Source organism: Antechinus flavipes, chromosome 1, assembly GCF_016432865.1.
Source record: "Antechinus flavipes isolate AdamAnt ecotype Samford, QLD, Australia chromosome 1, AdamAnt_v2, whole genome shotgun sequence".
Classification (NCBI taxonomy): domain Eukaryota; kingdom Metazoa; phylum Chordata; class Mammalia; order Dasyuromorphia; family Dasyuridae; genus Antechinus; species Antechinus flavipes.
In genome coordinates, this window is record NC_067398.1 from 155,780,119 (window position 1) to 155,792,819 (window position 12,701).

Consider the following 12,701-nt stretch of genomic DNA (forward strand, 5'->3'; position numbering starts at 1 on the left):
TCTAAAACCTATGAGCCCCTTTCTGTCCAGATAGTGCTTATGATCTATATTTATTTCCAGTTTAATGAATTAATACTTTACCCATTCACTGCTTCATGGATAACAGTTACATATGAGTAACTTAAAGGAGACTAGAGTCCATCTCACATGAATGATTTGCAAGCTGCAATTTGATGATACAGCAACTGTGTAATAGGAAAAAAAAATTCTTTAGTCCTAGAAGCTAAAGAACCTTCATTCAAATTCTGCCTCTGATGATTCCTACATGGATGACCATGAGCAAGTCAGCTGGTCTCAGTTTTCTTTTTTGTTATTATGGTTATAGTTTTTGAAGGCAATGGAAGTTGTGTCTTAGGATCATATAGTTAGTAAGTATCTGAGGCTAGATTTGAACTCAGGTCCTCCTACCTATCCCCCCCTTTCTTAAACTATGATTTAAGATCCCATTTGGGTTCTTATAACTAAATGTAGGTGGTCATGAAAATATGATTTATTATTAATAAATGTTTGATTTGTATAGTTATTTTGTATACTGACAGACTTGGGAGTTGTGTAAAACTTTTTCAGGTAAAAAGGGGTCGTGAGTGGAAAGAATTTAAGAAGTTTTACCGTATACCATCCAGTTGCCCCTTTTTAATCTGTAAAACGAATCCATCTAGATCATCTCTGTGTTCTACTCTAAGATGTATGATCCCAGAGAATGTTTTTATTTTAGTTTTTCCTGGATAGGACCTAAGCAGCATAGAAAAAAGCAGGCTTTAGTCAAAATTCCTTTGTCCTGTGATTCTATAAATTGTAGTGGCGATTGTCTTATGTCACTCAAAATTGTGTTACAGGCCAAGCTTTCGCAGGACAAACTGGTTCCAGCCGGTGGGCTCAGAGTATCAACAAGTTATGCAAAAAGTGGGGGTGATTGACCTAACACCATTTGGCAAGTTTAAAGTCAGAGGCAAAGATTCTCTTAAACTGTTGGATCGACTCTTTGCAAATGTCATTCCAAAGGTAAATAAAAATATGGGTTCACAAGGTTCAGGGGTAATGGCCTGTTGGATCCTTCAGTCTTTTACTCTCTTTTCTGAAAAGACAATTTTTTGCTATTGTTCAGTTATTTCAGTTGAGTCTGATTCTTTATGAACCCATTTGGAGTTTTCTTGCAAAGATACTAGAGTGGCTGGGTATTTCTTTCTCCAGTTCATTTTACAGATGAGGACACTGAGGAACACAAGATTAAGTGACTTGTTCAAGGTCATACAACTAGTAAATGTCTAACATTTGATTTGAACTCAGGCCTTTCTGACTCTAGGCCCAGTGTTTTATGCATTCTGCCACTGTAACAACCTCCAAAGATAGATTACAATGAAAATAAATTATTTTAATATATACAATGATCTTGAGAAGGGAAACAAAGAGCAATTCCCTTTAGCTTATACCATAAGTTTTATCTCTTTTATATATATATTTTTTTTAATCTTTTTTTTTTTTGGCTGAGATGATCAGGGTTAAGTGACTCATCCAGGGTCAGACAACTAGGAATTGTTAAGTATCTGAGATCAGATTTGAACTCAGGTCCTCTTGACTTCAGAGCTGGTGCTCTATCCACTGTGCCATCCAGCTGCCCCTTTTTTATATATTCAAAATTATATATAATCAGTGAGTTATCTTAAAGGGAGAGTATACTTCTGGGATCATGAAAGGTCTTAATTAAATGATCTACTCTGTTTAATCATTATTTTACTCATTCATTCATTCATTCAACATCTATTATATGCAATATACCATTCTATGGAATATATTAGGCCTTGGGAAGATGCAAAAATAAATGTTATTTGGTTCTTGTCCTCAAGGAGCATGCAATATATTCAAGGGGAAATTTTGTCAAGAACTTGAAGATGGTATTGCTTACTAATAATCTGGATTTTAAAACTGCAGACTAACTGAAAAGGGTGAACTATTTAAAAATAATAACCTAAGAAAACAATTTTGAAATCAATCTTTTTAAGTCAGATTTAACACATAAAAATAATAATTTAAAGTCATATTATCTAGCAGAAGTGAGAAAAGTAAAAGCTTTTTCACCAGTAACTAAACAATTTGCTTATATTTTATATCAGGAAGAAACAGAAAGTTTTTTCCCCCTTTACCCAGAAGTAATTATACATTCCTTTGTTCCAGGTGGGTTTTACAAATATAAGTCACATGTTGACACCAAAAGGCAGAGTTTATGCTGAGTTGACTGTCTGTCAGCAATCCCCAGGGGAGTTCTTACTGATAACTGGTTCTGGGTCAGAGCTTCATGACCTGAGGCAAGTATGATTTTAATCCAATAACTATGGACTCAATAGGGGCAGCTAAGTAGTTTGAATGCTAGGCCTGGAATCAGGAATACTCATCTTTCTGACCTCAGACACTTAGCAGCTGAGTGATTCTGGGGAAGTCACGTAATGATGCCTGCTTCAGTTTCCTCACCTGTAAAATGAGCTGGAGAAGGAAATGGAAAAACTACTCCAATATCTTTGCCAAGAAAACCCAAAATGGGACTACAGAGAGTCAAACATAATTGAAATGACCAAAAAAAAATGGAATAAGCTTTCAAGAGTGGAATTCCTTCTTTCCTTTGAAATACCAGGGAATGAAAGCATTACTTTACTCTGTACTTCTTATTTTTAAAACATTTTGATTTTTTAAAATATTTTTAAATATATTAATCTTTTTTGCTTCTTCATTACATTTATTTCTGAAAAATCCCTTATAGACTTATTTTAAAAAGAAAAAATCAAACAATAAGCATTTCTTTCAACCCATGGAGTTCCAGTCAATGCAGTGGGGACACAAGGCAACCAAACCAAAAAATGGATAGGTGGACAACAGCCAAAAAAAAAAAAATATTGAATCTGGGAGTCTTTTTTTCTATAAAAAGATATACCACATTAAGTATAAGAAGTGTTTTGTAAAGTCTAAAACGAGGAAGTCACCAAGAGTAATTTGGAATTCTACCATTTAAATAAATCTTCTGAGACAAAGTTTTTCCTATCTAACTGTTAGACTGAAACTAACTGTTAGTTATGGTTGAGTTAACTAGTCTATTAGTTTCAGATCAACTATTTGTTTACTCATCTGTAAAATGAGGATAGCAAGCATCTGAGTGGTACCACAGTACACAAAGCTAAGGGCCTAAAATCAGGAAAAATAAGCCTTAGACACTTGCTAGTTGTGTGGCCCTGCGCAAGTAAGTTAACTTTGCATCAAACCTCATCTATGAAATGAGCTGAGAAAAAAGTGGCAAATTATTCCAGAATCTTCATCAAGAAATCCCAAATGGGATCATGAATAGTTGGACACGACTGGAAAATAACTGAACAAATTTAAAATGAAGATTATAATTGTACCTTACTCATAGGATTTGTTGTGAAAATCAAAGGAGACAATATATGCAGAACATTATGTGAAGTTTAAAGTATTACATAAATATGAGATATTGTTGTTATTATTATTCTAATTTACTGTTCCCTTTATATGCTGCTTTTCCTTTGATCTAGTGCTAAATTTAAATTTTTGGCCTTTCAGTCTAAAGGCCAAACCTTTATTCTATCTGATGTCTGACCTTTATTGTCATACAGTATCTATTATGATAATATAGCCTTGTCCTTACCCAGAATGCTTTGCTGTTATAAAACTATATAATATCATGTGCTCTGATTAGATATATCTAAGACCAGGGGGACTATCATAGATTAGTGAAGAGGGACATCTCATGATAGAGAATTGAAAAACCCTACAGAGTACACAATAGCTATTATAATAAAGTAGTCTCTACAGAGGCATTCAATAGAAGCTCATAGAAATTAGAAATCTTTGAAGTTTTTATAGCCCTATTACCAGGGCCAGAGAAATTATGCATTCGATTCCAAGAAGCATCAGTGACTTGAAGTAATGACTGGAGTCTCATTTTATAGAGGGGAAGCCTTCTGGAAATTTGGGCTTAGACTGACATTTTGAAAACACAATGTTTAAAAAATCATTTCAAGTGAACCATTTCCAGTTTTTGGCAGAATAATTAAGACTAAATAATTATCATCTATTCTTCTTGTGAACATGAATTTTTGCATATTGTTATGCATTTTAGTTGTATCTGACTCTTTGCAACCCTATTTGGAGTTTCCTTGGCAAAGATATTGGTGATTGGATTTGAATTCAGGTTTTCCTTCAGGCCCAATGTTCTACCCACTGTGTCCCACAGCTGCTAAGCCACCTTTTTGTATAGTAGATTTCTTTAAAGAGAAATTGTTGTTGTTGTTCAGTCATTTTCAGTGATGTCCAACACTTCCTGATCCCTTTTTGGTGTTTTCTTGCCAAAGAGACTACAGTTATTTGCTACTTCTCTAACTCATTTTATAGATGAGAAAATTGAAGCAAACGTGGTTAATTGATTTGATCAGGGTCACACAGCTAATGTCTAGAGCTGGATTTGAACTTATGCTTTACTGACTCCAGGCTTAGAGATCTATCCACTGCATCACGTAGAGCCCAAAAGAGAAGTGATGTTGGTGATATCGTAGTTTGTCCTTTAGGACATCAGGAAGATGATGCCATGACTTGCAAATGAATTAGATTTAAGTGAGGGAAAGCTGGGCAAGGTCACCTGCCTCTTTCTCCTCCAGAGCATCTGGGTCCATCTGGGCAAGATACAGATCAAAATGTATGATGCCCTAGATGCAGTGGGAGATCTTGACCTTTTTAAGTTAAGATCTTTCTCCCATATCAGTTAGAGTAAGGCAACATCCATTCAATGATTAAGATTAGATAAGAAATCAGGCAAAGAATGGCTTTGTATAGCCTTTCATTTCTCATTTTGCATTTGAGCAATTTGACATTTCCTCTTGTGTGGTACTTCTCTGCATTGGCATCTGCCCAGTTTAAGGAGATAGCTATGATATGATGGAAAAAATATAGCATTTAAAATACAACTCCCGGGCTGAAGTCCTGGGTCTAATATTTGTTCTGTGCACCTTGAGCAAGTCACTTTATTTTTCTGAAACTCATCTGTAAAATGGGATACTGATGCTTCCCACTTATCACCCATAATTGTAAGCAATAAATGAAATATGTTAAGTAAAGGACTTTGTAAAAATAAACTATAGTCATATGTCAGTTATTTGACTATTATTTCTGATCAATTATCCAGGTTAATAATAACACTGACACATATAGCATTTTATAAAGTGCTGTCTATGAAGTTAATCTTAATAACAATTTTGTAACATGCTTATTACTGGTATTATTACCCCCATTTTACAGATAAAGAAAATAATTTGCTCAAAGACACATTGATAGAACCAAAATCTGTATGCAGTTCTTTTATTTTAAGTCTAAAATCTGGTTTACTATACCAGTCAATTCCAAGTCTTTGGAACTTGAGTTGAACAACAGGGCAGATTGTTATTGTTCATCCTTTATTCTCACAGAGAACTAGTGACATCAGGAATATAATGTCTTGACTTGCAAGTAAATTGGATTTAAGTGAGGCAGGGCTGTGCAAGGAGCTCCAGGCAGAGGACAGTCATTCTGAGATGGCATGTGACGAGACCTGTTCAACTTTCCCATCTTTGATTTTGAGAGAAGGGCTTATGGAATTTGAATAGTTTATGTCATCTTTTGGGAAATTGTGTTGTTTAATTTTTTTTTAATTTCTAAGCATATTTTTCTCTTTTACCAACCTTCTTTCTGCCTACCCATCTATTCCTTCCCCACCCACTGGAAAAAAAATTATCCCCCCCCTCAAAAAAAAAAAACCCTTCTAAGAAATAGTCATCCAAAACAAATTCTCACATTGGCTGTGTCTGAAAATTTTGAATCCATCATTTCTGTCAGGAAATTGCTGTTATTGTTTGGTCATTTCAATTGTGTCCTAAACTTTGTGATCCCATTTAGTGTTTTCTTATCAGAGATACTGGAGTAGTTTGCCATTTCCTTCTCCAACTTATTTGACAAATGAGGGAACTGAGGCGAACAGGGTTAAGGGACTTGTCCAGGGTCACACAACTAATGCATGTCTGAGGTCAACTTCGAATTCAGGAACATGAGTCTTCCTGACTTCAGACTTGGTGCTCTGCATCATGGCGCCACCTACCTAGCCCTAAATGTTTATCCGTCCTTTGGAATTGTGATTGATCATTGCATTGATCAGAGTTCTTACTGTATTTAATTGCTTTAATCTCCAAATAAAGCCTCAGAAAATAATATTGTGGAATACTTTGCCCAGAAAAGATTTTTAACAAAATGTTTACTCTTCACAATACAGATGGATTGAAGAAGAAATTGTGAAAGGTGGATATGACGTTGAGATTGAAAATATTACAGATGAGCTTGGAGTCCTGGGAGTAGCAGGACCATCAGCAAGAAGGGTCCTTCAGAAATTGACCTCTGCTGATCTTAGTAACAATGCATTCAAATTCCTCCAATCTAAGCCTTTAACAATTTCTAATATTCCTGTTACTGCTATTAGGATATCCTATACAGGTGAGAGTTCGGGGCCAACCTGATCATATTAATTAGAATCTTATAATATTTTTTGGGATAATGATATCTGTCATCCTTCTATGCAAAAATATGTATGTATAAATAAGCATTATAATACATATACGTGAATATACATAAATCTCTCTTAGATGGGTGTCCAAAGCAGCTGTTCTTCTCACCTAAACTTTATTATAATTTTAAATGTTTCCATGAGTGTTTTTGATAAACAGCTTCTGTTTTGTCTTTTATAAGTGTCTATTGATGCCTGGCCCAATAAATCATCACTAGTTCAACAGATAAAGGAAGAATGAGGGAATGTGGCTGTAGGACTATAGTTACATAGGAAAGAATGGTGTATTCTACATATGAGGATGTCCCTTCATCTCAGATACTAGGGATGACTTCCAACACCTTTTCCAGTGGTCTAGAATTATTCTCTGGACTTTTTAAACTGGGGTCCATGAACATTTCAAGGGGTTCATGAAGGTGAATTTAAAAATGACCTCTTTATTCAATATAATTGATTTTATTTTTTATATATTTTATTCATTTAAAATTTTTTGAGGAGTCCATAGACTTCACCAGAAATGATCCATGCCAGAGGAATCCATGACACAAGGTTAAGATCCTTAATATAAACCTTTCAAATATCTCCTAAAAACAATGTTGTGTAACAGAAGAGAAAATGGATCAAAGCTTGGACTTGGCCAGGCTGCCTATGTGGTAGCTGTGTGACTCTATGCAAGTCCTTTAGTGTCTTTAAGTAGCTTCAGTTTCCTTATCTGCTAAATGGGGCTAATAACATTTGTACTATACAATTCACAGATCAGTTGTAATGAGCATCAAATGAGGCAATGTATATGAAAAAAAATCAGTTAAATGTGTTTACAATGTTATTCATATAGAAGGATTTGCCAGGTGCCACTGCTATGACTGTGTAATTAAAAGCTAGAGTATGACCAATTCTTAATTATTCAGGATGGTAAAGCACAAAGAAAACATGGATAATTTAAATGCACAGTTAGTCATCAAACCTTATTTAGCCTTATATAAGAGGGATTTTCCCATGCATACAGGGGCCTATGCTCTATTTTGATCCAAAAGGAAAGTGAGACTGTGCAAAAATCCACAAAACCTAGAATATGGGCCATATCTGAGTGAGACATTAGATGATGCTCCAAGACTTGAGTTAAAAGTTGAAGTAACTTTGCATGCAAAAGGGTTCACTTTGATCCCTGTTTTTTCCTCTTTCAATGCCAAACTAAACTCCCTTTGTAGTAAAGAAATTACAAGTTTAAACCTACATTTGGAACTATAGTTTATCCTAATAAGATCCAAATGTTCAACCCTCTATTCCCACACCCTTTTTTATACTTAATTCTCTGCAAAAAATACAAATTTTAGAACATAGAACTCAAACATCTTAAAAACAAATGTAAAAAATTTGTTTTGAATGTAACTGGGGAAAATATTAAATAAATAAAAAAAATTTAAAAGAAAACACAATTTTTTTTTGGTAAGCATACCTAGTATCTTCCCACTTACCATCACCACAATTAAAGTTCCAGGGGAAGGATAAAATGCATATTTTTTGAGAGCAGGAACTATTTTGCATTTATCTTTTGCATCTCTATACTTTCCACATAATGGTGAGCACTTAAAAATTGCTTGTCAATTAATTGATTGGTTCATTGAGGGAGAAATCATCTCACCCCCTGTTTTAGTAGTTAATGTTCCCAGGTCCTAAACTCTGACCATGTGAGACTACTATCCAAGATATCAGCCTGCTATTCTAGGGAATTAGTCAGCATCTTCTTTTGAAGACACTCCAAACCTGATACCTTCTTCTTTCACTGTCTTTTGGGATTTTTGTCAACCAGCCCACAAGGTCTATACCCACTGCTTGAACTCTGCTAACTCTAAACTCTGAATCCTCTGAATTACAGGATCTCCTTAGATAGAAAGAAATGTGTAATATTGTCTTTTTTTAAAGACTTTCCATCACATGTTATCCCACATGATGTCTCAAAACTCAGAGTACTCTAATCCTCTGAGACTATTCAGCCTCAAAATTCCCATTTCTTTTGTTCCTTCAAAATGTGGACAATTTAGGGGAAATAGGTACTGGCTACATAGCAGGAAATAGTAAGTAGATATATTATTTTAGCGTCTAAGGTGGTTCTCATCCCTTTCCACCCATCCACAAATGATCAGAAGGACAATCAAGTAGGAAAATGTAATTCTCTGATCATTGTAGAAATTGTTCACAAGCAGTGAAGAAAGAAAGTGAGCACAAAATAGTGATATGAGGCAACAAAAGCATTAAGAAAATCCACAACTCTGATGGGGAATGAATTTAAAGAAAGGTCTTAATGATAATATTTGGCATTTATATTGTACATTATTTCATTTGGGCTTGACAACAATTATAGAAGATAATTTACTAATGGTATTATTACCCCAATTTATAGGGAGCAGGAAAGTGGAGCTCAGAGAAACATAGTGTCCAAGTCAATATTTAAACCTAGATCTTCCCGACTCCAAATTCAGTAGTCTGTTATACCAGTGTTTCAGAGAGAACTAAACTTTGAAAACAATTAAATTACCTTAAAACAACAACCCTACTATTTATCTATTTAATAACTATCTGTGTTACAAAGATTGTTATGTTACAAAAAGCAGTTAAGGATAATTATACTAGTTTTAAGGGATTAGAATCACACCTCTATCTGTGTTATAGTTAGAAAAGGGCATCACTATGTTATTGCTGTTGAATCTTTTTTCAGTAGTATCCAACTTTGTGACCTCATACTTCTGCAGCTCGTTTTACAGATGAGAATACTGAGGCAAACAGCATAAAATGACTTGCTAAAAGAATGCTTTGGAATCAGGTTTTGTTATAATTTGTCTAAAACACGCTTTTAAGAAAATCAACAACATAGGTTTATTACATAAGTAGACTCTCTTCCCTTGTTTTATGGATTTCTAGCTAATGTATGTTAGAATCAGTGACCTTTGTTGCTTCATGATGATTGCATGATAACGGTTAGTTTATTTCAGGTGAGCTGGGCTGGGAACTCTACCACAGACAAGAAGACTCTGCTATGCTCTATGGGGCCATCATGGAAGCAGGCCAGGAGGAAGGAATTGACAATTTTGGAACTTATGCCATGAATGCCTTAAGAATGGAAAAAGCTTTCAGGGCCTGGGGGTCAGAGGTCTGAAATTCTAATAATCTTTCATATACATAACTATGAAATATTCATTTTTTGGTTGTTTTATTTATGTTCTCACTAGGACTAACTTTACCTGACATTAAACTTGATTCTGGTTCTAGAAATGACATGACTTAGTTATTATAGGAATTTAGTAATTAGAAAAATAATTCTTTTCTCTTAAAATCTCTCTTTAATGCTTCATTAGAGATAGGGATGGCCCTAGATTCTTAAATTTTAAGCTAATGAAGTTCTAGAAGGTCTCTTCAAGTCAGGAATAGTTCTGACTACAGCATGTCTTTTGTCCAAAAACCCATTTAATTAAGCCAAAGAAGGTCTTTACCAATTGGTTATAGGATGCTAATTTTTGGCCACAATTTTCCAACACTAATTACTAAAGTCATGGGGAAGTTGGGGTTTGTATAGTACTCACCAAAAAGGAAAGTACTGGTTCTTGGAGTTATGAAGTAAGTTAAAGTGCAATGAAGCACTGATAAAGAATTGACTAGGATTTTGGATGGCTTAAGCAATACCTCTAGTGACTGAATATTAACAAATAACTGAGAGAAGACAAAACCCACTAATATTGGTCCTGATTCAGAGAAGGTCTTCAACATAGAAAGCATAAAACAATAATGATTAAGAGAATTGAGACTCATGCTAGGTAAAAAGGATTGTGAAGGCTACTTCAAACGACCCCAGGTTTTTAGGATTTGATGCTTGAAATTTTAGATTTTGGAAGGAACTTGAGGGTGTGATTGTAGTTTTTGAAAAATCATGTAAAGATAGAGAAATTCCAGAATAAAAAAAAAAACCCTGGATCTGTGACTTTGTAGGTATAAAGAATTCCCACTGTAGAGCTTCCATATGTGGACATAGATTGATATCTTTAATTAATGGTCATAAAGAGTTGTCTGGGGCACTGAAAAAATAAATGGGTGTCCAAGTTTGCACAGCCAGTATCTGTTAGAGGAACTTCTAGACTTCAAGACCAGTTTTCTACCCATTATACAATAATATCTCTTACTAGAAGGATAGAAGTGATCAAATGTAATCCAAATTTTCCAACAGCCTGATGAACTTCACATTAACTCCAGCAAAATTCTATAATAGAATATTGAATGCTTAAGAACATTTAGCTAAGGGAGTGCTGATCACACAGCAAGTCAGCACAGGTTCATCAAGAATAGGTCATGCCTAACTGACCTCATTTTTAGGGAAATGCTTTGTAAAATATAAGTTGCTATTACTGTTTCATAAGTTATTTTAATGGCAATCAGGGAATATCATAGACAATAGTGCATTTTGATTTTAAAGAGATATCTAGCAAAGTCTCTCATTATATCCTTGTGGAGAAGTTGGTGAAATGCGGGCTGGATGTTTGGTGAGTTTGAACTGGTTCAGTGACCATAAATGAAGAATGTTGAGACTCTAGAGAAGTCTCTCCTATTGGAAGCTTAGAATTTTTTTCTTGACCCCATCCAATCTGACAGCTTTTTTAATGACTTTAATGAAGACATGCTTAGTAAATCTGCAAATGACCAAAAGCTAGGAATGATATTAACATGTTTCATGGCAGAATCAGGGTTCTACAATATCTCAATAAATTGAAATGATGAGCTTAAACTATGTCAAATTTAATAGGTATAAATGAGGCTTTGCATTATAATACCCCCCAAAATCAACTTTTTATTTATCTCTATTAATCAGAGATTCCCTGAGATAAACTAAGCAGCTTTGCGAATTAGTAACCTTCTCAGAACTGAATTGTGAAAGCAGAAGCAAAATGACAATCTGTCAGATATTCAGAAAGGATTCCTGCCCTGCCCTGAGTAGAAGTTTGGACTAGTCTGAGGCTTCTTAAACTTTTTCCATTTAGGACTCCTTTTCACCACAGAAATCTTAATGTGACCCTGGATATATAGGTATGTAAACAAAACATTTACTGATAATAAATCATAACCACTACATTTAGTTATATGACTCCCAAATGTAGTCATGACACAGAAAGCATAAAACAACAATGATTAAAATAATTGAAGCCCATGCTAAGAAATTTTAGGCCAGATAACTTTCAGGGACCTTTCCACATTTACGATGCTATGATTTGAGTCTTCTCTCATTGGTTTGTCAGAATGTTTAGTTATCATCACAGAAGGCTCTGAAAGGATAAAGTCAATTGCTCAACAAACATTTTTTAAATACCTATTATATTTCAGGCACTGAGTTAGATACTGGAGCACACAAACAAAAATGATATCACCTTAAAGAGAAATAAGAGCTTAAATGGGAGTTTTAATGGAAATCTGGGTCAGTTGTTGGGTAAAAAGAGGATGTTGACACATGAAGGGAAGATTCAGGGAGATGGGATTGTGATAATTTCAAGTACTTTAAGTACATCAAATACTTTAAAGCCAACAGGGTGTTCAACATTTGTCCCCTCAACTGAAGCTTACAGTAACCCCGCTAATGTAGGTATTATTTTATTGATGAGGAGACAAAAGTTAAAAGGCTTTGTGGGATTTGCCCAAGGTCACACAAGTAGCAAGTATCAGAAGTGAAATTTGAACCTTGGCTTTACTCATGCCAAATCCAACACTACCCATTCAGGTACCCTGCTTCTTATTGCATCTAGTACAGTCAACTAAGGACAAGTTGGATCATTGGAAGAGATTGACATTGAGATAGATCTTGACTACTTTGCAATTTTGGGTAGGGCTAGTCCTGCTGGGGCTCTAGTACATTCTCTCTCCCTCTGGTATTCATGGTTTTGTCAGTCAGTCAATAGTCAAGAAGTATTCAATCAATAATCATATATTAAGTGCCAACAGTGTGCTAAGTACTGAAGATATTTTAAAAAGACAAAAATTAGTCTCTGCCCTCAAGGAGCAGATCTCTTAATGGACCTCCAAAGTTGCTCCTGAAACACCAAGTTGGGATGACAGGAGGGATGCCTATCATCTCCACTAC

At 34.9% G+C, this 12,701-nt stretch overlaps 1 protein-coding gene across 1 annotated transcript in view; it reads left to right on the top strand.

The window, feature by feature from the left end:
- DMGDH (dimethylglycine dehydrogenase) overlaps window positions 1-12,701 on the top strand; it is a 95,346-nt gene that overhangs the window by 47,330 nt on the left and 35,315 nt on the right. The window contains exons 10-13 of the mRNA XM_051991807.1: window positions 837-1,002; window positions 2,173-2,303; window positions 6,299-6,516; window positions 9,577-9,734. Of these exons, the coding sequence (XP_051847767.1) occupies window positions 837-1,002; window positions 2,173-2,303; window positions 6,299-6,516; window positions 9,577-9,734 (673 nt within the window). The remainder of the gene's footprint in view (window positions 1-836; window positions 1,003-2,172; window positions 2,304-6,298; window positions 6,517-9,576; window positions 9,735-12,701) is intronic.